Raw genomic sequence first — 27993 nt, 5'->3', positions numbered from 1 at the left:
GGGCTCAGCAGCAGCAGCAGCAGTCCCTCTTCTTGGCTCCAGTTCCAGCCCAGCCTGCTCGCCTCAGCGCTGCGCAGTAGTCAACCGTCAGCGGCGCCACTAGGTGCAGGGATATCCCGACGAGAGGTGAGCTTTTTCGGGGTAAGTGTGACACTCTTTCGGTGAACTCCGCTCCATATTTACATGACGTATATACTTATCCACAGCCACTCGGTGTACCATTGGCGCTCGTGAAGCCGCAAACGGAACAATTTGTTTTTGCTCGCGCGCTTGTTTGGTGACAGTGCTTGGCAAAAGGCCCAGTGACCCACATTCTTATCTAACGCTCGTAAGCTAGCTAGCTCCAGCTAGAGGAGGGTTGGTTGACACACATATAGCTATACAGTACGAAGCGGCAGACGAGTTGAATGCTCGCTAGGGTACGTTATAAAGTCGCTAGCCAACGGTAAGGCGGCTGTCGGATATATATAAGAGGACACCGGAGCCCTGTAGGTGTGTGTCATATGTCGCAGTAAGTGTGTCAATGTGTCAAGTTATTGTGTTGTTTCTTTCGTTGACGTTAGCACGTAGGCTCGGCGGCGCTAGCCTTCTAGCAATAACTGTCCTGTTTGCCGGCCGGCATACAGACATATAGGCAAGGGACAGACAGGTAGATGTGCTGCAATCAGGTTTGTCACTTCATGGCTCACTTTAGTTCAGATGACCTAACATCTTCGCATGTCATCGCCCCCAGCCTCTTCCTCGTCCACTGCCTCTATTTATAGGTTTGTGTGTTAATGCGTGTCAGCTGCGTTTCTCTCCCATGTCCCCAGGTCCTGTTTGAGCATGAAGTTTATGCACTCCAATATGTTTAATTTAAACCTGCACCATTAATATGAAAGACAATAGATTAAAAAAGTGATGGCGTCTTAATGTTATAATAACATTGTAAAATCACCAGAATCAGTTCCTATGGCAAGCTGTTTGACAGTAATATGTATTGACGGACAAGTTGTTGTTTGAAAGCTTTGATGAAAATCCTTTTTGTGCACAACATGATGTGTCATGCTTTTTCTATGAATACATTTAAGCTTCATTTGAATTCTTTATTGGCCGTAAAAACAGTCAAATCAAAAAGTCCATTGTTAATAACACATTGCAGATGTGAAACATTTGGTGAGAAGCTATGCCTATGGGGTATTTGGAGCAGTTATTGGAGCATGGAAATGTACATTGACACAGTTGTGTTGCTGTGGTGGCTGCAGGTGAGGAGAGGAAATGGGGACAGTTGGTTCCATTATTAATCTGCTATCTGTGTCACAATAAACATCTTTCATCAAGTTTTACAAATTCTTCCAATTTTATTAGACACTTTATTTGCAATGTACTGTCATGTGTGTATTGTACATCACACACAGTAGTTCTGCGGAAATAGTGGGACAACTCAGAAAATTGACAGGGGATGGGACTGACGAAGATAGGGATTTACATTATTTTGTGCTATACACTTAATAATGGAATTGGTGCACGCCTTTCATGTCAGCTCTGCTCCCACACACACACACACACAGAGAGGCCTGTGATATTTCAGATGAGATGTTCTCCTGCTTTTGAAACCGATGCATCAGGCAGCTTGAATCATTCAGGGGGCTAACAGCTACTTTTTAAACTAACAGCAGTTTAGCTTATCGTTAGCCTCATAGCATTATTGCCTAAATCATATTTACTCTACTATACTTTTACTCTACATCTACTCTATTCTACATCTACTCTACTCTACTTTTCCCTACTTTATAACCCTTAAAAATATGACTAAGACAATTATGCTATGAGGCTAACGAAAGGAGCTGTAGACTAGAGTAGATATAGAATAGAGTAGATGTAGAGTAAAAGTAGAGCAAAGTTAATATGATTTAGGCAATTATACTATGAGGCTAACGTTATGCAGGACTGTTGAGAATAACTTTGTAGAGAAGAGCTGGCTTGTGATGGGTGACAGTTGACGTTTGACGGGTGGGCATTGACAGCTTACAGTCTTTCCTTCATCTTGTAATATAATATAAATAATGCGATGTTAAAGGTATAGTGTGTAGTAAAGGTGTATTTAGTGGTGAAAGTGATTGCAAGTGCAACACAGTCTGTGTCTACCCCTCCCATTCAGATCATTTACAGAAGCTACGGGGTTCTTAATGCCAAGAAGCTATAGTTACTAAAGATGGCATCATCCACCACTGCCTCAAGTCTTTCCACAATATCAAGTGATAAGGTGAAGATGTATTTAGTAGGGCTGGCCCGAATGCCATTTTTCAAGCTTCGAATATTCGTTGGTTTTTCCGAGCGAATATTCGAATATTCGTTCTAGAAAAACACACCATCAAAAACAACATTAAAAGAAAAAAAAAAATTAAAATTAAATAAAAAAAAAACGATAATAATCCCTATATACTCCCTGGAACCGATTTTGACAGTATCTGCATATTTTGTTGAAGATTTACGCGCTCGGAGGTGAAGTAATGGATGCGCTATGACACTTAGTGATGTAATATCCTCCTAAATGAGCAATACTACTACTACTACTACTACTACTACTACTACAATATTACTAACTTTTATATCCAAATATAAAATTATTTGATGAAATCATATTGCAGTACTAGCTTCTTGCAAAAAAAATGTTGAAAAAAAAAAAAAAAAAAAAAAAAAACTAAGCTCCGAATACTAATTTAAGCTCCGAATACTAATTTTCCGAACGAGTATTCGAATAATTCGGGCCAGCCCTAGTATTTAGTTATTTATTCTATAGAGCTCATTCTCTATCTTCCAACAGGTGCATTTTCTGGTGGACACCCACTATTTGTAAAAGCACGTAAGGCTGTTAAGTTTGTCCGTTCTGTGCTTCTGTGGAAAGAAACATGACAGTGCAACATGGTGGGTTTCCCCCTGCTCATATGTAGATATAGGCTCCTTCTTGGTAATTAAAAAAACTACTTTTGTTTTCAATTATACACTAATTAAAACACATGTTCTTGTTATTACATTTCTACCAAGACTGTTCAGAAAAATGCAAATTCCCCTGACACACTGCATCTTTAAAGGTCCTGGCAACCCACAAACATATGACAATAATGTTGGGTTTCTCTATAAGCTGTTTACAATTAATTAAATACATTTTCATAAATAATGCATCAGGTAAAAGAGTAACCTCTCCTCACTGTCCCAGTACTTCAGTGTTCTTAGTTCATGGTATATGTACGGCATCAGGAGATGGCATGTGACTTTGTCCTGACAGCCATTTCATATGCTGAGCTCACCTCACCAGCAGAGCCGTGTTATGGCTACAGACACTTCACACTCCCAGCTATAGTATTTGGTCTGACTGCAGTCTGCTTCACACGGCAGTCAAAGCTTTAACTGTTGAGATTAGTGGTGGAATGTTGTTTTGTAAGGTAATCTGTTGAAGCAGCTAGATGTGCGTACTGTTACTGTTTGCTCTTGAACACTGTTGCTGAATACAAAATGATCTAATAAAGTCCAATATAGTTTGTATTGACCCGACACACCTTGATAACCAGTGAGTCAGTGCAGAGCGTACAGACGTCTGTGGACTGCAGGAACTCACTACACTGACCATGTTCGCTGTAATGAAGGGATATGTCACCCCTGTGGAACCGTGTCACCCTCTTATGTGTTTTGAATGTGGCTGTGGAAAACAACAGATTGATGGCATAATCTAATGTCGAGAGATGATGATATGATAAAACAAGCATTGTCCTCGAATGCTGTCCACAAGCGATATTAGCCAGACATAAAATAAAACTGCTGTGACAAGAGTAAAAGTTTATTTGTTGATGATCAATTCTTTTCTCTGAGCTCTAGAAAAGAGGACATTCACTGTCAAGAAACCTGCGCTGCATTGTTACAATCAGACCGATCAGACGCAAATCTGAATCCGAGATTTTCAAAATAATGTTCCTTCACTTGACTTGAACCTACTGTGTTAATGTTAACAATCCAAAACTCAATACAAAATGTCCTTTTTTTTATATTATATATTGTATATCATTTTATCATCAGTTAGTGAAGGATAAAAGCACACAATATGTGTCACCTTTTGAGTATGACACAGAGGCAACACGTGTGTTTTTTTTAGCAGAGCACAGTTGTTTCTTGTTGACAAGTTGACCTACATGGAGATCAGGGACAGTCGAATCTCTCTCAGAATGACGCTGTCTGATTTGTCTATGATCAAGAAGAAATGGGTCAGGTGAGGCTACTAGATGGTTCCTTTAAAAGTGAGGAGAATAAGAGGAGCAGCGGTGTTATCTGTAGCATCAGGGGTCGTCATCGATAGCTCCTCTGTGCTTCAATCGGGCATTTTCCAGATGAATGTGTCTGTTTTGGGAGGCTGAGAGTGAAACAAAACTATAGAATTAAACCGACAAAAACGTTGTCACTTATGAACAGGATTCAACCTTTGCCGGTTCCAGCTTCTCCCACACTACTTGCATTTAATACTTGTTTAAAATTCAAGTTTTGGGGGGAGGGGGGTTTGGTCATTTGTTTTGGGATAAAAAAACGAAAATCGTTAAAAAGAATACATTGGCATGGATGTACCAGACAGTTTAGTTTCTTTAAATGCCACTAAGACAAATGAATACAGTTCCTGGTTTGGAGAAATCGTTGTGAGGGTTTCTCTGTACTGATATAAAGTCCCAGTGAATAAAAAGAGGTAACATACAGTAGGTTATGGCCGAACTGCTTCAGATGAATGGTGTAGTAGTGCAACATCAATATACTGTATGTACTAGCAAGATAGGCTGATTTCCTCAAGTAGATCCCTCCCCTGTTGATGGCTGGGGCCTCTGGTTACTTGTGAATTCCAAGAAACGTGTGTGTGTGTGTGTGTGTGTGTGTGTGTGTGTGTGTGTGTGTGTGTGTGTGTGTCCTCTGTGTTCTCTTATTTCTGCAGTGCTATGGGACACTCACGATGACCCAGATGTTTATGAGTCAGTCATGCCAGGTTCTCAGCTCTATTTTTGCTCCTTTTAGTAAACTCAGCTTTTCTGTTTGTGTTCAACAGGCGAGGAGTTCAGAACCACAGTTTCCCACAGTTCGTCATCAGCCATGTGAAGCGGGGGCTTAATAAACCATCAGTCAAAGACAGGAGGTAAGAAGAAGTCAGTTGACTGCTCTAGGGTCAGTGGGACAGTGGGATTATGAGGTGAATGGTACTGGTGAATTAACTCTTTTTGAAGCCTGCTGGGGATGGAACACAGCCATCTTTCAGTATCGTTGTATTTTCTGATCTGGGGTCTGCTGTTGGTTCTTGACTGTTATGGTTTTGGCTGGGTCACCATTTCAGATTATTTTCTCATGCTATAAATAAGGTTCAGTATTCCTTGACTATATCGCTTATACTCCCAAATAAGCGTCTATTGTTAACTGCTGTGTCTTTGCCAGCTGTGTGCGTGTGTGAGCTTAAATTATGATGTTAGTGAGAATGCTTGTTTTATCTATTGTGTTAACCACTAGACACATTCCCTGCATTCCAAATAGCATACTCTTTTTTTCTATTCTACATACTACATCAGACCATAAAAATGATCTAGTTAGCATGCAGTACGCATACAAATGGGACACCACTTTTACTTATTTATTTCATCAGCGCTTACTCACCTTGGGACATCCTAAATATTTTTTCTACCATACTAAATTGTAGAAAGTATGGGTATTGGAACTCAGCCCTGGTCTTTTTTCTTCCACACTTTCTTCTTCTTTCTTGTCAAATGATGTTGTCCACATTACCCACAATGCCCCACTACCACTGACAGTTGGGTTTGGAGAATCTGTTGTGCTGTACAAGTAGCTAGTACAACACAACAACAAGCTCTAAAGTAATGGTTTTAGGACTTTTGTATTGAAGTCTACGTTATGAAAAAGGTTTGCTAAACCATGACAGGAGCATTACAGTTTAGAGCCACAAGACATTGGGCATCAGGCAATGTCTTGCCTTTGCATGTGAAGCAAATACTGTTTGTGCTGAAAGATCTTGTTCTGCAACGTGCTGCCAATTTATTTAGTTATTTTGCCCGTGGCATATCGTAAAAGGAGAGCCGTCTGTAAGTTAGGCCATGTTTATGAGGTGTCGAAACTGATTTCCAGGAATTTTCTGTAGTGAAGTGACGGAGGGCTCTCTTTCCACCATCAACAGTCAAACACATTCATTTCATTTACAGTTATAGGTCAAAAACAGCAAATCCTGACATATGAGAAGTTAGATTTAGATTTTGGTTAGATATTTGATTAATTAATGATTGATCACCAGTCACAAAAATTGTTGATTTATCTTCTGTCAGTAAATGAACTCATTGGTTCAGCAATAAGACCAGCATGTGAAAGCATTTACTACAGTGGATGTCTAAACTATGACCACGGAAGTGCTCTCTTTATCTGAGATTAACTGCAGTCAATAAAGTGTGATTTCTTTTTGGCCTTGGACAAAGTAGGCCGGGTGTATTATAGAGTATAATAAAGCGAGGTGCAAAGTCTTCTGTGAACAGACAAGCCTATGCATGCTCACAGACAAACTGCTGCCTTTTTCCCTTGCAGCCCTCCTTGTGAGTGGTTAGCATGAATTGTGTTTTATTTACCACATGAAGTGTTGGTGTTCAGGTCACATGTGTTGGGTCATGCTGTCTGTATATACCAGGCTGTGGTCCTACAGGACTGTGAGTGTGAAGTCACTCCTGATGGCTGCTTTTTGCTGCGGCTCGTCCTTCTGAACTTCATTGACCCACTTGGCATCAGTGCGAGCCCCCTGGCTGAGTTCCCTCTTCACTGGGACAGCAGCAGTCGAGGGGCCCCCCTTTGCCAACCACCGCTGCTGGCCTCTCAAACGCTCCCGTCTGTGAGGGCAGAGGACAGAAAGTCCCAAAAAAAACAAAGACTCCTTTTGTGCTGCTGGGCCTTGCGCGCGTGTGCGTTGAGTGGAAACACAGCTGGCCGCCCAGGCATTGAGGATCCAGTTGGTACGACTCTGCAGCAGTATGGTGGGCAGTGTTGACAAGCTGTGTGTGTGTTTTTACTGCTTCACAAGGCTCAAATGTCATTCTATTAAACAGAGAAAACCCTCCTCCTCGGTTGAAGCAGCTACGCGTGTGTCCACTGAGGGGAATCACATCCTTGTTCCTCTGTGTGGATGGCCTTGAAGGCTGGCTGCCACACACAGGATGTGTGACTGGGTAGATAATTCCTTGATGTGTTCATGTTGATTTGTGTGGCCTCCTCCTTGACAGCGAGTCTGTTGCTGGCCCCGGGGCTGTTAAAAAAAAAAGTGCATCACATTACCCTAGATATTTCCCAACTCGTGGGGGCCCCTGAGCACTGATTGATGTCTGCACCCAGGTTTTCAGTTTCTTTCCTAGAAATCTTGTAAAGGCCTCAGTCTTTGTTGTGACACCTGGGACTCTGGAGGCTTCACAGATCCCCCCTGCTCTCCGGTGTCAGGATGTGGACCATGACGCCAGGGATATGTCCATCTGAGTCCCCAGCTGGAACCCGCTAGTCAAAACAGTAACAACAATTTTGGATCATTTGAGGTGTTTGAGACAATTATTTTTTTTTTTTACGATTTTTTTTGGGCATTTTTGCTTTATTAGACAGATTGGAGAGACAGAGTTGAAATTTATAGTTTTGATTAGGAGATTAGGAAAATCCCATAATTTTTCCCACTGAAAGAAAAGGTCAGTAATAGCATTCAAGTTGACAGCGTGGCTTCCTCATGTGAGCCCTGTATGCAGGCCACCTGATTGAATCTACTGATGCCTTTTTTTCAGAAAAACTAACTGGTTGATCATAATAATAAACTCAATTTGTAATGGCTCTAGGGAAGTGCAGTATGGACCCTGTGTAAAAATCACAACGGGTTAGTGCTAAAACTGACATATCTTCGCTACTATTTGTTAGTCTGCCATAGAATGTGGCTCAGACATCGATGGTCTGGTGTGTTTGTCTTCTGTTTGTCTGCAGCATAATAGAACATAGTTGGTGCGGTGTTATTGTGTGTTTCAATCACTGTAGCTTTAGCCTGCTGTCCTCTGCATTAAAGACAGCCGCTCCAGCCTTTGCATATCAACAAGTAGTTTCAGTCTCCCATGAGAGAGCACTATCCTATTCCCATTTTGATTACTGGGCTTTGGTACGCTTGGAATGATTTGATCACAAATGTATCACTGGATGTATTTATTTGATCTCTGAGCTCACTGAATAATAAGAGACATCTCTGCTGTATTCTCTCTTTACACCTGCTTTATAAAACAATAAGGATGGAAGAGGTTTGCTTGTGATTGGTGGTTTCTTCTAAATGATCCAGTATTGTTGCCATTGCTTGATAGATTGTTACCGCCATGTTTACGTGTTACCTGTCACAGGGATTTTCCATCCACAGTCTTAACCCTCTCCACAGTCTTAATAACTGTGTGATGGTTGGAGTATATCGGCCGTGGAGGAATTCAGGCGGAACTATTTCCTCTCCACGCTGTGAGCCTGTTACCATGGTGTTGTTGCCCATTGGCACCGTTGCTGCGCTGGCATCTTGTGCGGGGTGTGGCGGGGCTGCGTGACGAGAGCGGGCGCCATAGATCCACTTCATACTGACTCATATCCTCAGAGCTCTGCTGACATATTCTTCAGAGTATGCGTGTACAATCCTGCACGCTCGCACACACACTAACACACACACACACACACACACACACACAAACAGACATTCAACAGTGTGGTGCGAGCAACAGAATAATGCTGATATTGTATCGTCAGGTTATGATTTGATCGCCATTAGGGTGAAAAGAAAACATATAAAACAACTACTAGTAGTACACGTGTGTTCATTTGAATACGTCCGGTAGTGTAAATGATTGACAGACATTACTAAAAAGTGATAATTGGCTGTTGGAAATTCAGCACCTCACACGTCTGCTGCAACCCCCCACCCCCCCTTTTTATTTTTTTTCCTTGACGCATGTTCCCCCTGGGGGCTCAGGGAACACCAGGACCCCTTTGCATATCGTGTGATTAAATGAGGAAACGTGATACGCAGGCTGGCAGTTTGAGTGCCGGCTTCTCGCACGTTCTGTTCAAGTTTGCTTGCCGCGTTATATGGTGTTTTTTAATGGCTTTGTGTGGCCAGGGAGAGTGTAGTGTTATTGGTAAGAACAGGAAGGTGGTGCCTGTGGAGCTGTGATTAAGTTAGATCGGAGGAGGAGGAGGAGGAGGAGGAGGAGGAGAGAAAAGTAGGTCATTGGGCCAGCGGGTCAGTGAAGCACCGATGACATCACAGTTATACAAGCTCTGCTCTGCCGCTTACACAACAACTCGCTGGCTCTGCTGCTGCTGCTGGTACACAGTCAGTGGTTGACATTTTTCCTTTCTACTCTTTTACCGCTTGAGTATCATTCATGTGTTTTTTTTTTATTTCACTGTTTCTTTTAGCCCTTTTTTTCAGTCTTGGTTTGTTTAACCGACTGTTTTGAAGCTGGCCTATAGAGCACACATTCAAAATGCTCTCTGTTTTAATACTAGGTGTGTGTGTGTGTGTGTGTGTGTGTGTGTGTGTGTGTGTGTGTGTGTGTGTGTGTGTGTGTGTGTGAAAACATTTCTTCATTACAACTTTCCACTCTGCTTTTGAAGTTGCATTTGGCTGCCTGTTTTGACCAAACTAATCTTACATGAGGCCTGTTTGTGTCCTCAGAGTCCCATGCAGTAGGCAGAGCAGTAGAACAACACTGCATACCTGAAGGCCAACAGGCCATGATGACCATGACCTACTACTACTACTACTACTACTCCTCCCACTCTCATCTTTTCCTTCGTGTCTAAACGTGAAGGTTTAAATACTTACGGTTGACTTCCTTCCCTTTGTTTTCATGAACACGGCAGTTAAGTTCATTTATTTCTTTTTATCAATAGCATAAGTGCAGACTGGGTGATTTCCCCTCACAGAAATGCACAGTGTAAATACTCAGTTGTCATGGGTCAGTTGTTCAGATTCACATATTTTTGAACCCTTAAAGACCTACGTCACCGGTGGAAATATGAAGGTGTATTTACCTCTGAGATCCCATGTAGTATAAATGTGCAAACATTTTAGAAATCAGTTCATCCTAGCCTGAGAAAAGGCAGAAAGAGTGTTTTATGGTCTCACTGTCTAAGCCTACATTTTCCTTCGTGTGACTTCACATGTTAGGGTTAGGATTAACAGGACAGCTGGGCCAAGGGAAGACTGAGGGAAGAAAAACCTAATTCATTATATTATCATAGCGATTTCATAATGATAGCACGCCGGTTCCGTATGGGTGAAGTATTCAGTGAAGTGTGAAGTATATTCATATATTAAATAATATTCCTTATGGACGCAATAATGCATATTTTATCCCTTCTGAAACTGTAACAGTAGCTGTAAGTTCTATTTTATATGAAAACCAAAGATATGAAGAACTCAAATTCATAAACAGCTCCATGTTTGTGATGACTGTAGTGGCTTCTCTTGGTTTGGCATCTTTTCTTGAACGTGAATGTGTGATTATTATGCCATAATTATATCAATACAGGTGTGTTAAGCTATTTGGCCAAATGGCTGCTTACAATAACAGACCTTAGCTCGGCTCTTTTATTGAAACATTGGTATGGTGAATGGACTTGGCATGCTTACATTGATTTGTGGACAGTATCATTGAAGGGAGTTTCTCACCAACACCAAAAGACCCAATTTGGTCACAGAGCTCCCACACAGGTTCTGACTGTTAATTGGTTCATGAAATAAATGGGTCAAATATTTAGGCTTAGAGTCCCAGGGGGGCACTCTCAATTTAATTTGACAATCTATGTATTGTAGGCTTACCTGCGCGGGGAGAGGAGCGGAGTCGGGTGATATAGGAGAAATACAGTCAGTGATGGGCTGAATCTCACACCGGATATGTTTTTTTTTTTTTTTGGCTGATTTAAAGCAAAATGGCTGCTTTTATGTTTTCATGGAATGGAACACGTGGAAACAATTTTACATTTAAAAGCATTAATATGTGCACCATCAAGAAGTTGCAATCAAACGAACAATACAGGGCATTCATTCATTGCACGTGCATAGGCAACCTCCAACACTGACTGACTACTGCCAGTTTGAGCTGTGAGACAGTGATCTAGCGCCAATTTTGTACAGAACAGCTGCATCACTTTTGAGTTCCCCAAGTTGCACAAATGTCTCCTATATTAGGCTGCCCAGCTAGCTTTATATACGTGTGGCAGGGGTGTGTCATTAAAGACCTACTTCACCGGTGGAAATATGAAGGTGTATTCAATTTGACGTATCTACTGTTTTACTTTCTATTCTATTTTATATATACTGTTTTATATTGCGCAGAAAATTCCTTTGCACTACTTTGTATTTAGAATTTATCTTATGTAAATATTGTTTATGTTTATCTTATTTAACTCTTTACTTTTTATTTTTTTTTATCGTTCCAACTTTACTGTGGGCCAGAGACAAAACGCCATTTTGATTCTGATGTATGTCTTGCATATATCAGAACTGACAACAAAAGACTTTGACTTGAATGCCACTGATGAAAACGTGTGTTGTTTCATTTCCCAAACCCCTTACAGAGTCAGATGCTGCTGCCATGTGCCACGCTCAAATCAGCGGCAGAAGAAAAACTGAGCTCATCAAAAACCTCTCGTCAACTCTCTGCCCTCTTGATTGAGAAAACCTTCAGTGAATCTCCTCCAGGACTCACAGCGCTCCACCACCACCACTATATTATCCACCCAGACCTAGACCATGCCTTCATCCAGCAGCACCCTCCTCATCCTCTCACAGGACTGGCTGTACTGTCAGTAAGGTAAGACTACAGTTTTTTTTTTAACCACCTGATTGGACTCAATGGAAAGGTTAAGGAAGTCATTTCATTTGGTTGTTTTTTTCTCTCCCCTCAAAGGTTTATTCACAAATGTCTACCTCACGCTTAAAATCCCCCTCTCCAACACTGCGACCCTAAACAGGACACCAAAATGACCTCGAGCATCGACCAGTGAGTCAAGCGCTTTCAGTTACCTACATGTTATCTGATTTACTGCCTGATATTTTTTTAATATAAAACAATTGTTTGTCACAAATTCCATTCGAGTTCTTCCGTGTCCAGTTTACTTATTGGATACTGCATTTACTTCAACATAAAGGTTTAAGGTATGAGGGTGTCACTCTCTTATCAAAGAGTATAGCTGAATGATTATCTTCTTTAACTGTTGGCATGGTTTGCTCTGCAGGGATGATGGCAGTATCTTTGATGACTTGATGGAAGAAGATGAAAAGGACAAAGCAAAACGGTAAGACCCCCTGTGCTTGGTGTGTGTTCAGTGTTATAATGCAGCCAGTCAAGCACCAAAAATGGCTCAATTGTAAGACAGTGTGCGGGAACTGGTCTTTTCTTCTATATGCAGCATTGCTAACATGGCTTTAATGGATGTTGTGCCCTACACCCTACAGTGTGTCCCGTAACAAGTCAGAGAAGAAGCGCAGAGACCAGTTCAATGTCCTCATCAAGGAGCTGGGTACCATGGTCCCGGGCAACACCCGCAAGATGGACAAGTCCACTATTCTGCAGAACAGCATCGACTTTCTGCACAAACACAAAGGTGAGGAGGTCTCTCCATGACAACGGCTGGATAAAACGGATTGTCATCAGGAGCCAAAGAGCTGAGCCTGTGTACCTCTCTCCTTTAACAGAAAACGCCGCTCAGTCCGAGTCAACGGAGATCAGGCAAGACTGGAAGCCTCCTTTCCTTAGCAATGAAGAGTTCACTCAGCTGATGTTGGAGGTGAGCAGCGCTTCTAAAACTTACCCTGCGTTCCAATACCCATACTTCCATACTATTTAGTACAGAAATCGTTTTTTTTCACCTCCAGAAAAAGATTTAGGATGTCCCAATACATGCATGTCAATTGTAGTATGCTGAAAAAACATAAATGTCCCCAATAACTCCCAATAGCATTTTGGAGTATTCGTCTTTATTCTTGACATTTCTCGACATAATGAAAAAAAAAAAAAAACTTCCTTATCTGATTTTTTTTTTCTCTCCTGTGGCTCTAAAACTCTTCTGTACTTTAGTATGTAGTGTAGTAAAAAGAAAAAAGTATGTGATTTGGAACTCAGGGATGGAGTGTCCTTTTGTTTTGATTTAGAATAGAAGTGAATTAAAGGTGGAGACAGCTATGCTGGAGAATGCTTGTAGTCAAAATCAGTGAATATCTCCTCACAATACCTGTCCCTACTGTGTGTGTGCGCTGAAAAAAATACACAACCTAGGCTCTGTAAACTGGTGTGTAAACAAAGGTTATGTAAACAACGAGGGGCCCACCGTAGCGAGAGCCTATAGGCTGTGTATTCACACAAAGTCTGACTAAAAAGTGATTTTGACTACAAGCCGCGTCTACGGAATCTCTGACCCCTCCTTTTAAAAGATCATATTTGTTTCTGTCAGGCGTTGGATGGTTTCTTTCTTGCAATCACGACTGATGGGAATATAATCTACGCCTCTGAGAGTGTGATGTCCCTACTGGAACACCTACCTGTGAGTATACTGTCAATGAGTGACAATATGGAGAACTCTACCAATAGTGAAGCATTCATTGGTGCTGATAGATATCTTATGGGGCGGCTGTTACGAAGCGGGTAGGGCGGTCGGCCACTGGAGTGCAGGGTCGGTGGTTCGATCCCCCGCCTCTCTGCCACATGCCGAAGTGTCCTTGGGCAAGACATTGAACCCCGAATTGCTACCGATAGTTAGCTTGCACCCTGCGTGGTAGCTGCTGCTATCGGTGTATGAATGTGTGTGTGATTGGATGAATGTGTACAAAACACATGAGTCTGTGAAAAAACATGGAAAAGAGTTATATAAGTGGAGTCCATTTACCATTTATGTGTTCCAGTCTGACCTGGTGGATCAGAATCTGTTGAACTTCCTGCCCGTGGGGGAGCATTCAGATGTGTACAAGGCTCTGTCCTCTTATATCACGGAGGAAGAGACACTCATGCCCGAATATCTGAAAAGTGAGTGGAAATCTTTTGTTTTTTTATTTGGGGCATTTCCTTTTTGTCACATTTATCTTATTATGATCTCACTTATCGTTTTACTCATCCCATCATTTCCTTCAATTCCTACTTTTTTTTCAGCAAAAAATCAGCTGGAGTTCTGTTGCCACATGCTCCGAGGGGCCATCGACCCCAAAGAGCCCCCTGTGTACGAATACGTCAAGTTCATAGGAAACTTCAAGTCCCTGAATAATGGTGAGTCCCGCTATGTAAACTGTCTCGAGTGTAGAGTTGCGTTTGTATGGCTGTAAAGGTCTTAACTTTTTTTTCATTGGTCACCAGTGCCTAACTCTACCCGAAACGGTTTTGACGGAGTGATCCACCGAACGCTGCGCTCTGCCTTTGAGGACAGAGTGTGTCTCATAGCCACTGTGAGACTAGCCAAACCCCAGTTTATCAAGGTAAGAATCATTAAGCTGTCCTTCAGCTGTCTCACTTCACGCTTCTGGGTTTGAAAAAGGGGATTTTAAAGACCTACTTTACCGGTGGGAATATGAAGATGTATTGAACTCTGAGATCCTATGTACAGTAGTATAAACGTGCAAACATTTTTGAAATTGGTTCATCCTAGCCTGAGAAAAAGGCAGAAAGAGTGTTTTATGGTCTCACTGTCTAACCCAGTGGTGTCAAACATACGGCCCGCGGGACTTGTAGAGCACACATTTCTGAGCATGTCAAAAAAAAAGTAAGTCTCTAGCCCATTCCTGTGAGGAGTTATGACTTTTTAAAGAAATAACAAAATGCTCACTCCAGCCGCTAGGGGGCAGCCAAAAAAAAAAGAGCACATTTTAGGAACGTGGTAAATGGCAATCTTGCTTCACCGCTATTAATGTTTCCCCTAGTGCTTTATAGCAAAGTAAAAACCAAAAAAAAAATATATATATATTTTTAGTGCTGAACAATTAATGTACTACTAGCAAGTGCTGTGTGTCTGTGGCTCTGCGCGCGAAACGAGCAGGAGCATGCTAGTATACAAGGATTTATTTCCTAATTTTCAATGCTGCTTTATTTTTATGTTTTAAATTGGGAAAAACATATTCCAAAACAACCAATAACCTCTGTATTTAAAAATAAATCATAACAGTAGAAGTTGCACTTTTATTTAATTGTATTTTGTACTGTCTGCATGTTTGCACAAAATGTGTCCCTGTAAATAGTAAACAAAATAGCACAACTCTAAGGTCAGTTTCTGTTGTATTTTTGTATTCAAATAAACAGTTGTTTATTTCATTAGTGCGTTGAGCAAAAAAAACACATTTCCGTAAAACATTGTGCTCAGTCCCTCCCCCCCCTCACTCTCTCTATGTGTTCCACACTGGCACATATAATTAAGGATTTAGGACATGTTTTTTATTTTTTGTTAAATAAATGTGATGATGTCATAATACACGTTGACCTCTGTCCCTCACAGGAGATGTGCACTGTAGAAGAACCCAATGAGGAATTCACATCCAGACATAGTTTAGAGTGGAAGTTCCTCTTCTTGGACCACAGGTACACTTTTTTGGTTTTGTCAATTGTTCATCCAAAAGATTCATGTAACATCATTTCATCATCATGTGTAGGCCTACGTTTATTAAAGTCTATTAAATCTTTTCGCATATATAACACCAGCTCGTCTGTCCACCAGCGCCGCCATGTTTTTTCAAGTTCAATAACCCCCTGTCTAAATCGCAAGCCTCTCAGACAGGTTTTTTCCGCGCACAATTTGTTTTGACAATAACCATTAAGCGTTGGGTACGCTCTATAGCCATGAATTGTTATCCTACAGAATCCAAAAGATTCATGTAACTTTATTTAATCTGTTTTCCATTATGTAAAAAATAAATTTTTCTCTGGTGCTTATGTACAGTAACCCTGTACCAACAGGTCATTTATAAAGGAAGCATTCACAGAAACAAAATCAGAAATACTTAAAGGTTCAGTTAGCGCAATGGTCAGTTTAGCTAACTTCCTGTCAGTGACTGCAGTTAGCAGTCCCCTCCCTCGTCCCTACGTCACAACATTAATGCACTGCGGTCTTCAAGCAGCGAGTTATCTAGCATCATCTCAGATCCATAAGTGCGATAAAACATGATAAAAAACATCAAAACAGACATTGGTGGGGGCGCCCTTAGCTCAGTTGGTAGGGCTTCCCCCCGGGCCGGGCCCAGCAGACCCGGGTTCGATTCCCGCCCGCGGTCGTTCTCTGCATGTCACTTCCCTCTCTGCCCCATTTCACCTCTGTCTCTCCGCACTATCTTAAAAAAAAAAAAAACAGACATTGAGAAGGATTTTTACCTGCTCTGCCATTGTAGGCGCATACACATTCACCCATCTGTCGCTCTGCACGTGCACCGGCAGTGAGACGGGTGCCGGTTTGTAACGTTCTCTCTTCTGATTGGTTATCAGTATGGGATCCCCGAAAAGTTTATTTGCCGATTACATGCAGAGCGGGTGAATGAGAGATCGGCTTTATGAAACGCGCACACAGAATAAGTGATCACTGTACGAATAAAGAGCGATTTAACACTTATATTAACATAAATAAATCGCTTACTTCACCTTTAACTGATCCCCGGGGGGAAATTGGGTTACATTACACCTTTTTGATTTGACTGCAGCTGTACATTTGGGTTCCTGTCTACTTTGCAGAGGCCTAGCAGTTACTCATCTCAATAACATGCTCCTTGTCTTGTCCAGAGCTCCACCCATTATAGGTTACCTTCCCTTTGAGGTGCTGGGGACATCGGGATACGACTACTACCATGTAGATGACCTGGAGACGCTGGCCAAGTGCCATGAACACTGTGAGTAGACTCTCTGAGACCTCAGTGGAGCCCGTTGATCTACGGTTGTTTCGAATGGTGAATGACAGTCAGTGTTCCCCCCCCCCCCCCTCCTCTCCTGTGTGTCTGTAGTAATGCAGTATGGCAAAGGAAAGTCGTGCTACTACAGATTCCTCACCAAAGGGCAGCAGTGGATTTGGCTTCAGACCCACTACTACATCACGTACCACCAGTGGAACTCCAGACCGGAGTTTATCGTCTGCACACACACCGTCGTAAGGTACGAGGAGGATTAACCCAACCATGTTTACTTTCCTATATACAAAGACGGATGGGCGGGAATACTTGATTCCCCGAGTAGTCCTCGTTTGAAATGAACTTAATTGGTCAACAACAAGTTCACAATTTTTTTTTTTTATGTGTAGGCCTACGTTTATTTTGTTACTAAGTCTTTTCGCATGTATAACACCAGCCCCACATGTCGTTTCAATTTCAATAACCCCCCGTTCTACACCGCAAGCATCTCAGACATGTTTTTTTAGCGCACAATTTGTTGTGACAATACTCATTAAGCGTTGGGTACGCTGTATAGCCGTGAATTGTATGCCGCGGACAGTTGCTTTCTCAATTCTTTGGCTCTTGGAATAAACTACTGATGCTCATCCCTACTTTAAACATCTTTAGTCACAATGTTGTCAACATATCAAAGTGTATTTCCTCTGCTTGTCTTTACAGTTACGCTGAAGTGAGAGCAGAACAGCGCGGAGAGCTGGGGATTGAAGACTCGCCGCCTGAGATCACAGTAGACAAGGTTAGACTTCAGTAAAGATCCATGTGTTCTTGTGTATGTAAGCCCTGGAGCTGACACTGACCCCCATGTTCTCTCTCTGTCCCTCTCCCCTGGCAGCAGTCCCAGGACTCAGGCTCAGAGTCCCAGCTCAACACCTCCAGCCTAAAGGAAGCCCTGGAGCGCTTCCACCGCAGCCGCACGCCCTCCGCCTCCTCACGCAGCTCCTGCAAATCCACGCACACCGCCGTGTCTGACCCGGCCTGTAAGCAGCATCCACAAACAGCTGTTCACTATCAAATAATGTGACGCTTACTTCACCTTTAAATTAAGTTGGTATTTTTTTTTAGTACGTGATAATGATGTTGGTATTCCCCTCTCTCAGCGTCCCAGATGAAGCTTCAGGGAGACAGGAGCACACCGGGCCGCCAGTCCGTCTCCGCCGTGGAGATGACATCACAGAGAAGGTCCTCTATCAGCAGTCAGGTCAGTGAAGGGACAAAGGGCAGGGCTGCTTTTACATTTCTGAATAATTGTGTCCTTGAGATTTCCAAATCAGAATCGCTTTTTTTCCCGCCAAATGTACAGAAGTAGGGGAAGGTGGGGTGATTTGTGCATTTTGGAAGTTGCAAAACCCCTTGTTTCTAGAAAACCGTGGAAGAAATTGGAAATGTGACCACATATTTAAGAAGAGCCATCCATTTGACTCATCCTGTAAAGAAGGGAGACACAAGGAATAAGATATAAGCACATTTAAGCTCAAAAAACTGTGTTTTGCCTTTCAAAGTAAAATTTCCATGATCAAGGTTTTTCGATTATTGTGTCTGAACAATTATAGACACGTTTGAAAACATTTGACACATGTTTTAGTGCTTTGGTATGCTACACTTTGAGTCTATATAGTTAGCACAATGTCAACCCTAAATTGCTGCATCATGCCTATTATCCAAAATTCTGGGGATGGGGTGATTTGTGCGCAAGGGCCTGGGTGAGTTATAAGTAAGTAAGTAAGTAAAATGTATTTATAAAAGCACATTTATGACAGTTTGCACTGTCCAAAGTGCTGTACATAGTGCATTCAGTAGGTAAACAATGAAGGTACAATAACAATAACCAAAATAAAAGACGTAAAGCCCATACATCCACATAAACACAGATAGTAGTGCAGAGGTAAGATAGTTAATGGGGAGGAAACACCAGGGTGTACATATGGGTTTTGAGCCTTGATTTAAAGGCAGAAATGTAGGGGGAATCACATTTGTCAGGTGGCAGTTGGTTCCACAAGCACGGAGCAACTAGTGCAAAGTACATTTCTGAGAGTTGTGCCAGTGGCATGGCTGTATACGCTGGTCACCAAAAGAAAGTGATTGTCTACAGTAGCTCAGAAGAGAGTGACATCTCAATTCCACTTAACGACACCACTGATGAGAGTTCAGATGGCCAGAAAGATGATGATGGTGACTTTGTCATTGTGACACAATGACGCACAAATCACCCCACTACGTGGGGTGATTTGTGCGACAAGACAACTTTTTTTCCGAAAGCCATATTTCTTAAACAGTTTATTCCAGATCCAAAGTTTTTATTGCCAGGGATGCACAACATCCTGAAATATATGTACATATTTGAGTTGGAGACATAACTGTCAAGGCCTCACTTTAAAATCACTTTGAGTAAAAAGTTGCACAAATCACCCCACCTTCCCCTACATGGTTGATTTGACTTATTGGTACAGCGCTTAAAAAAAAAAAAAAAAAAAAAAAGTGGGGTGGAGGATTTGGGGAGAAAATGTGTCAGTTGGGATAGAGATTCGAATTAAAATACCTCAACCGCTCCACTTGTTCTCTTTGGTCCCTCCCCTATGGTCCCTCCCTGACACGCTCTACAGACCAACAAAGTCGTGCCAAATTGAATGGACAGTCCCAACAGCCAATAAGAACAGAGAATCGGAGCCTCGCTCTGATTGGTCAAAGTGTACAGCTCATGTTAACTTTGACCAATCAGAAATCATATACCCCAGCTTTAAGTTAAATAAATAAAAAAGGTCAGAAAGCAAGACAAGAAATAAGCAGGACATTATACTGACAGATAACAGATAACATTTCTTTCCACAATAAAAACATGATCAAAATTGATGATACAAAATCGCTTCAAATACTGTTCTACTTTCCTTGTGGAGATATGGTGGATTGTTTTTAGGAGAGTCATGACTGGAAAGAAAAACTGTTCAGATGTCTGTTGGTTCCTGCAACGATCCTGTGCTGGGTATGAAGAGATGTCAAAGTACTCCACTCATCCTGGTTCTTGTTTTTGTGTTCATTTTATCAGCATTCCATGAGCTCCCAGAATACAGGACAGAACACTGCTCCATCCATGGCTTCACAACAGCAGCAACAGCAGCAACAGCAAGTCCAGACCAGCAGCCAAGTAAGATTTTTATGTCATTTGTTGTAAAGCCTATTTCATTTTTTATCATATACAGCCGCGGAAAAAAATTGAGAGACGAGTCTGGATTTTTCTTAAATCTTTATCTCTACGTAACTTGTTGAAAATGTTCTAAACGACAATATTTTTATTGTGAATTTAGGAAGAAATGTTGTCAGTAGTTTATATTATGAAATCAAATGTTTTATTCTACTCAAACGTATGCCTCTAAAGAGTAAAACAAGAGACACTGAACGTTTGGAGTGGTCTCTTCATTTTTTCCGGAGCTGTATATTTACTGCATATACAGTAGTATAGCCAGGCAGTGGAGCCTCATCATTGAACATCATTTTGATGTAGTTGTCCACGGTATGCCATGGTTTGATTCATTTAAAAAAAAGCTGCTCTACTTAATAGATATTGACATTAAAAAGGGGGTGAACTTAAGTTCAAATGAATTTACTTATTCTGCATATCAATGTATTTATTCCTAAATAGAAAAGTATAACTCATGTTTCATCTTTGATGATCACAAACAAAACTGCATTATTTAAAAGGGGAGTATTATCACAGTACATGAAAGAAACATAATTAAGTGCTGGCTATTTTTCTAGACTGACAATCAATATTATAAATACTGGCATGCTGCCCCCTTTTTCCTAACACCCCTTGTAGCCTGTAGATGAGGCCCTGCATTCCAAATCCCACTCTTTCTTTTTTCTATTCTACATACTGCATCTGACCATAAAAATTATTTTGTTAGCATGCAGTTTGCTACAATTGGGAAATACTTTTACTTATTTATTTGATCATAACATTGCGCCTTGATCTTGCCTCTTGCTTATATATCCATCGCATCCCCGTTTGTTTTCATACGGAGGCTCCGCAATGTGACGTCACTTCTGGTGCACCCTGGATTGTTCGCCCAATTAGCAATGCTGTTTTCAACACTAAAAATCTCGGCCGGACGTAGTAGACAACATCTTGGTATTTTCTTAGCATACTAAATCTGACCTCAAGAATTGGGACATCCTACATCTTTTTTTTTTCTTTCTACTATACTATATAGCAGAAAGTATGGGTATTGGAACCTAGGGGAGAATTGCTCATCTCGTGCTGCACCAGATACAAATGCTCTCATATTTTTTTCCCAGCTGCCATTTGACTTGTCACCATCTCCCCCTGTGTCACTGTTCTTCTCCCCCCTAGTCACTGGTGCAGTTCAGCAGCCAGATAGAAGCCATGCAGCACCTGAAGGACCAGCTGGAGCAGAGGACGAGGCTGATCGAGGCAAACATCCAGAGACAGCAGGACGAGCTCAGGCAGATCCAGGACGAGCTGCAGAAAGTGCAGGGGACGGGGCTGCAGGTGAGACCGCACAGGAGGGGCTGGAACATGGCTGAACAACACACACAGCTTTGCTTTATGAATATTGATATGTATGTACTGTTTAGATAGAGGCATAGCTCTGATCATTCATTCATAATCTTTCTTTTTTACAAACATAAAAACAATACACATTCATTAACATAACAAAAACAAATGCTATAATAAAAAAATATATCCACAACAACCATGACAGCAATTAGACACACACACACACACACACACACACACACACACACACACACACACACACACACAGAAAAACCAACACACAATTATGTTCCTCATTTCATCCTTCTTATTAGCTTGGCCTCAATAAAGTCCATTTGTGACATATATCATACACATTTGTAGATCCCTGTCTATTTTATTTGCAATAATTCCTTCCAATATAAAGTAATGTTTTCAAAAGGGAAGAATACAAGGCAATTTCAATCGTTTTCCTATAAAAAAAAATCAATATCTCGCCTACTGATATAGCAGTTTTTCAAATGAATTATTGTTTGTTGTGGAACATGGGTTGAGTGTGATGCTAGCCTTCCTTTTCTATTCAACCTTACCAAAAGGATCTATGTTGTATGTTTTTTAGATGTTCGTGCAGAATGGACCCGAAGTACTCAACCTGAGCTCTGTTCAGATGGCCCAGGTGAACACTGTGCAGCAGGGGGCCACGCTCACTATGCAGGGCCAGGTGGTGTCTGCAGGGCCTCTACAGCAGCAGCACACTGTCCAGCCCCAGGTCCAGGTGCAGCAGCAGCAGACACTCATACGGGAGCAGAGCACAGCACTAGTCCAGGTCAGTCAAACACAAGGGCTGCGTACCAATACCCATACTTCCATACTATTAAGTATGCCAGAAAAAGATTTAGGATGTCCCGATACATACATGTCAATTGCAGTATGCCAAAAATACCTAGATGCCCCTCTAACTCCTATAGCTTTTTGCAGTATTCGTCTTTATTCTTGACATTTCAACATAATGGAAAAAAATCTTCCTTATCTGATTTTCTTCCTCTCCTGTGGCCCTAGTACTTTAGTATGTAGTGTAGTAAAAAGAAAAGGTATGTGATTTGGAACGCAGAGAGGAGTTCTCCTTCCCTCCCCCGAGCGGCTCATTAAAAACTTGTTTGTTTTATTCTTGGCTTCATTTTCTTCTTCTGTGTTGTTTTTTTTCAGTCTCAGCGGTCGTCTCTCACTCTGCAGCCTCAACAGAACCAGCTGCCCGCGTCCCTCTACAACACCATGATGATCCCTCAGCAGAACCAGACCAACGTGTTCCAGATGGCCACCAGCCAGGCTCAGAACAGTGGGTCCAACAGTCCCGCCATGGCTACGTTTGCACAGGACCGCTCAGCTCAGCTTAGGTTTCACATCTTCTTCTTCTGCAAAACTATACTCCTTTATTTCTTATTAAAAAACTAAAACATGTGGCTGTTGATTTAGTGACCTCTAACCTGACCCCCCCTCGCACACTGTCCTGTCTTGTCCAGGTTTCCCGCTGGTTCTCAGCTGCTCACCAAGCTAGTGACGGGCCAGATGGCATGTGGGGCGGTCATGGTCCCCACAACCATGTTCATGGGCCAAGTGGTGACGGCCTTTGCACCTCAGCAGGGCCAGACCCAGACCATCAGCATTTCCCAGCAGCCTCAGCAACAACAACAACAACAACAACAGGAGCAGCAGCAGCAGTTGCAAGTGCAGCAGCAGTCCCAGGTCACTGCCATGCAGCAGGGGCAGGCTGCACTGGCCCAGCAGCAAACACAGTTCCTACAGGTAACACTCGCCTGGAAACCAACATTTGAAGTTGCACTGCTTAACTAGCGGTGGAGTTAGTTTAAAGTTGGCTATTTGACAAGACATTCATCAGCTACAGTGCGTCTTGCTGTCTCCAAATTCAAACTAACTTTACCTCAGTGTCGGATCACAAAGTGTAAACAATCAAGAGGGCAATGAGAGTGTATAGTGATGTTGTAAGGTTTTTTTTCTGACTGTCAGCAGAGGCAGGCTAACGCTACTCTTGACTACCAGTATTTAAGCTAAGCTAACTAGCGATGAGCAGCCCATGGTTATTTATTTTTCAATAATGCATGCACAGTTAAGGGAATGGATTATGTTGCTTTGTCTTGAACCAGAGTGTGAGGCAACAAGCTTAAAATAAAGAAAGTTGAACTCTTCCTTTTAAGACCGTCGCCTGACAAGCCCTTAAATAAAAATATATATTTTCGGCGTTACTTCGGCTTGCTGTAAATGGCTGGTAAATGTATTTCCATATATCCGGCTAACCGAAATATTTCCCTTTAGGGTCCTCGACTTCTCCATGGGAACCAGTCCACACAGTTGATCCTGCAGGCAGCGTTCCCTTTGCAGCAACAGCTCCAACAGCAGCAGTTACAACAACAACAACAACAGCAGTTACAACAACAACAACAACAACAGTTACAACAACAGCAACAACAGTTACAACAACAACATCAACAACAACAGCAACAGTTACAACAACAGCAATTACAACAACAGCAATTACAACAACAGCAATTACAACAACAACAGCAGAAACAGTTACAGCAGCAGAAACAGTAACCAGCCCCTCACAGGGCAGACAGTCTACCACAGTAGCTGGCTGAAGCTCATGGGAACAGAATGAGCCAAAAGCCAGACGTGGGTGTCTTTGTGGCGGGGGGTCTCAAGGGAGGAGCAGCAGCACTGACATCATGCCTCAGAGGCTGAAATGTGATTGGTTGGTTGGGCAGGCTAAGACTGTCTTCACCCTCACAGGGATGTTTTGCTGTTTGCACTTCAGAGCCAGATGGCTGCAGAGAACCAGGACCAGGTCCACTGCGGCTCTGGCTCAATGCCTTTTCTCCAAGAGACAGGGAGCTTCATTCCCTATAATGGAACCCCTCCAGCCCCCCTCCCCCCCCCCCCCCCCCCCACACACACACACATACACAGCCTTCCCTTGTGTGTGTGTGTGTGTGTGTGTGTGTGTGCGTGCGCTCGTGCTCTAGTCACCCTCACAGGATTATTGTATGCAGAGCTCCCCCAGTCAGTGCAGCAAAAGCTTCTATGGAACTTCATGGACATAGCAGCCAGAGGCCTGTTTTTTTGGTTTCTCATATTCTTGTTCTTTTGTTGTAAAAATAATTCTGGGTCAGAAAATATTTTTAAGAATGTGGTGTAGATTGAACTTTTATTGTACAGATCATCTTGTGTAATATATTATGTAAATACAATGGAAAAAGAAATAACTAATATTTTATATGATGCATGAAACAAAACGTGTAGTCTGTTATTTGCAGCTTTGAAAATGCATTTTTCCCCCTAGTGCTCAAAGAAAAAAGAGATGTTAAAACGCTCAATGGCTGATGTTTTCACTGACGACAGGACGTGAGACAGACAGACAGACAGACAGACAGACCCAATGCTGCTGATTGTCGTGTCACAGTTTGTTTAATCCTTGACCCGTATTTTCACTCAGTTTCATAAAATTGTCAAAGTGATAAAGAAATGTTTAAAAGTGTTAGTAAGCTTTCTGAAATCTGCACACCTAAAGACTCAATTCCACTTGAGTATTGTAAGAAACACTTTTGTGTTTAAAAGGTTAAACAAAAATAGTTTTGCCAACAAATGATTCTATATGTTCTACCTGAAGAGGCTTAATTCAATCTATACATGTTTATCCCTTAAAATACAATATGGAAGTTTATAAAAAAAATATTGACCTGTCAACCTGTGAATAGTATTCTCAGATAAAGCTCAAGTGAAATGATTTACCTCATTGTCAGTCTAATCAATCACCCGTCTAGTGTTTGGACAGTGATCAGTATGTAGGTTAATGGGAGTTTAGGATTGGTCCTCGGTAAGGAGAGCAGCCCTGACATCCCCATATCGTTAGCCTCATAGCATAATTGCCTAAATCATATTTACTCTACTCTACATCTACTTTACCCTACTCTATAACCCTTAAAATGTGACAATTATTATGCTATTAGGCTAACCAAAAGTAGATGTAGAATGGAGTAGATGTAGAGTAAATATGATTTAGGCAATTATGCTATGAGGCTAACGAAATGTTTCTTTCTTTGGGACTAGAAATTGTCTCCCACCGTGTTGCTTCTGTTTCTTCTCATGGACATGTGGTGTACTGCGGCCGCCTCAGGACTGATCATGTAATGAAGAAGGTGAAAAAATCTGATTCTCAGTTAAGCGTCTGATCAGAATTGTTCCCCCATATACTTTCAAGAACAGCTTTTTCAATAGTCGGAGAACTCCTAACTTATTCTATATCATTTGTACACATTCCCTGCGTTCCAAATCACATACTTTTTCTTTTTACTACACTACATACTAAAGTACAGAAGAGTTTTAGGGCCACATGAGAGAAAAAAAATCAGATAAGGAAGATTTATTTTCATTAAAGACGAATACTCCAAAATGCTATTGGAGTTAGTGGGGGGCATTTATGTATTTTCAGCATACTACAATTGACTTGTGTATGTAATGTAAAGGGACATCCTTAATATTTTTCTGGCATACTAAATAGTAGGGAAGTATGGGGATTGGAACACAGGGATTATGGTTTCGCAGGGCTTTTGTGTTGCCTGGCAGCAAACCTCTCTATCAGATGTAGTTCACCATCAGACAGTTCTAACGAGGTAAAGTGACTCAGTTTGGGGTTGTCAGGGAAGAAATAAAGTGTATCACTAAACATCTGTTGCCTCTTCAGTGATAGGCCCTGAATAAACCCTTAGCTCAGGTTGTGTGTGACTAGAACACTGATTTTGTTTGGAAATGTTACCCTTAATTAAGACTTTGGCATTATGAAGCTTGAACTTAATTTAAAAATGTAACGGTCAGTTTTAAATATAGTCCCATGTTAGTTACATTGTAGTCACATCATTTTGGGACAAATTTCAACTACTCACTATTTTGCCAGTTGCAGTTAAAACATCTAATGGGCCTTAAGGGACCTTTTATGGGATGTTGGCCCATCCATTTGGACCCTCTTTCTGACGTAGAAGATAACAGATAACCCCCCCCCCCTCCCTACTCCCTCATCTCTAAACTGATTTTCAGCCTTTCCAGCCTAAACGTAAAGGGGAATATAACCTTCCCTTGTTCTCCCAATACATATCTGACCACCATCTCTTGTCTTTACTCAGGACCATCTGTGGTACTACTACAATACATCAACATACAGTAGAAATAAGATACGGAACATTCCCCAGCTTTGGTGTGTGATCCTGGGCCTTTAAATTGTAATGAGTATTTTGCATGGGAAGAAGAGTGGCTGTGGGAGACTTTGCACAATGTATGATAAGACAAACAGGAAAAAGAAAAGTGAATTATTTTTCTACACTATTATTCTAAACACCAAGGATCTAACGAACTGTGACACACACACACACACACAGAAAGACCCGGCTCCTTGAGTTTCAGAGGCTTTTTACGGAAACTTAAAGGTTGTTTTCAATCTTTACGTTGGAAACTTTTAAACTTAAGGGCAAGTGTTTTGTTATCCAAAGAGAAATCAGTGAGACACAGTGCATTGTGGGAAATGTTGTGTAGTTCTGTTGTGCACACTAGAAGCTCTGAATGTCTTTTAAATTCCTATACTTTCTGTGCTGCTGTTATCGTTTGGCTCATGAAATGTACTGCAGCAGCCCCTGGAGTTATGGGAGGGTTAACCCCCACTGAGCCACACACCTGCTGTGATGTCATAGATCCAGGTGCATGTGGCCGCAGGTGCAGATTTTTGTTTTTAAGAAAACAAAATGACTGGGGCCCTTTTCCAATAATACAAAAAGATTAGTAGTTGAAACTAATACTTTATAAATAGCGAGTAAATGATTTCCAAAGTTTATGAGAACGTTTAAGAAAACTCCTGCTGACTACTTCGACCCAGCTGCACACAATATGGGAGGAAATAAGTTGGACAACTGATAAACATGTATACCTGTTGACCTTATTAATGCCACACCAAACACATTTTTGCAGCATTATTACAAAATGAATTGGCCTTGTGGAGTTGAGATGATTGACATTGCATTAGGGCTGCAACTAAGGATAATTTCCATCAGCGATTAATGTTGGGCTTATTTTTTGGTTCTTATCGATTATATCCCCCTAAAAATAGTAAAAAATTAAAATAAATATTTTTTATCAATTAACTATTTAGTTTCAGTTGTATTAGCCCCTTTTCGTGAGGTATTGGTAAAATCATTGATTAATTATGTCATCAGATAATTTTATTCTAAATGATGGCCTTTGACACTAATGTTTTTTCTTTTCAGTCAATTATTAGTTCCATACACTTTTCACCTTTGCCTCTGAAATGTTCACATTGTCATGTCCTGCCACCTGCTGTCCACTTTTCAGACTGCAGGGTTTAAAATAATTATTTTCTGAATGAATGCTGAAAGCACTTTTTACAGGTGTGCTTCTGCTGCCTCTCATTTACGTCTTGAGCCAACCCATAACCCTGAAGGCAAATGTATCAAACAATTAG

At 41.6% G+C, this 27993-nt stretch overlaps 1 protein-coding gene across 3 annotated transcripts; it reads left to right on the top strand.

Annotated features, from left to right (window-relative positions):
• The first annotated feature begins 6 nt into the window (after positions 1–6).
• Positions 7–27989, top strand: clocka (clock circadian regulator a). 3 transcript variants are annotated; one of them, XM_080032094.1, is made up of 23 exons: positions 7–141; positions 5060–5146; positions 11635–11870; positions 11967–12059; positions 12295–12354; positions 12515–12663; positions 12755–12846; positions 13510–13599; positions 13958–14078; positions 14202–14315; positions 14403–14521; positions 15532–15614; positions 16803–16909; positions 17021–17168; positions 17624–17699; positions 17796–17940; positions 18061–18161; positions 20004–20102; positions 21309–21467; positions 22075–22281; positions 22662–22849; positions 22976–23258; positions 23787–27989. In XM_080032094.1, exons 4-23 carry the CDS (start codon positions 12040–12042, stop codon positions 24063–24065), a joined length of 2640 nt encoding a protein of 879 aa, XP_079888220.1. In that variant the 5' UTR covers positions 7–141; positions 5060–5146; positions 11635–11870; positions 11967–12039; the 3' UTR covers positions 24066–27989. The 3 variants fall into 3 exon arrangements, with proteins under 3 accessions (XP_079888220.1, XP_079888222.1, XP_079888221.1); XM_080032096.1 differs by lacking the exon at positions 7–141 and adding an exon at positions 358–492; XM_080032095.1 differs by lacking the exon at positions 7–141 and adding an exon at positions 381–511.
• Positions 27990–27993: the final 4 nt, after the last annotated feature.

Source organism: Ammodytes marinus (assembly GCF_949987685.1).
Source record: "Ammodytes marinus genome assembly, chromosome: 8".
NCBI lineage: Eukaryota > Metazoa > Chordata > Actinopteri > Uranoscopiformes > Ammodytidae > Ammodytes > Ammodytes marinus.
Note: the sequence above shows the minus strand (reverse complement) of the source record. Positions and strands in the feature narration are given on the sequence as shown.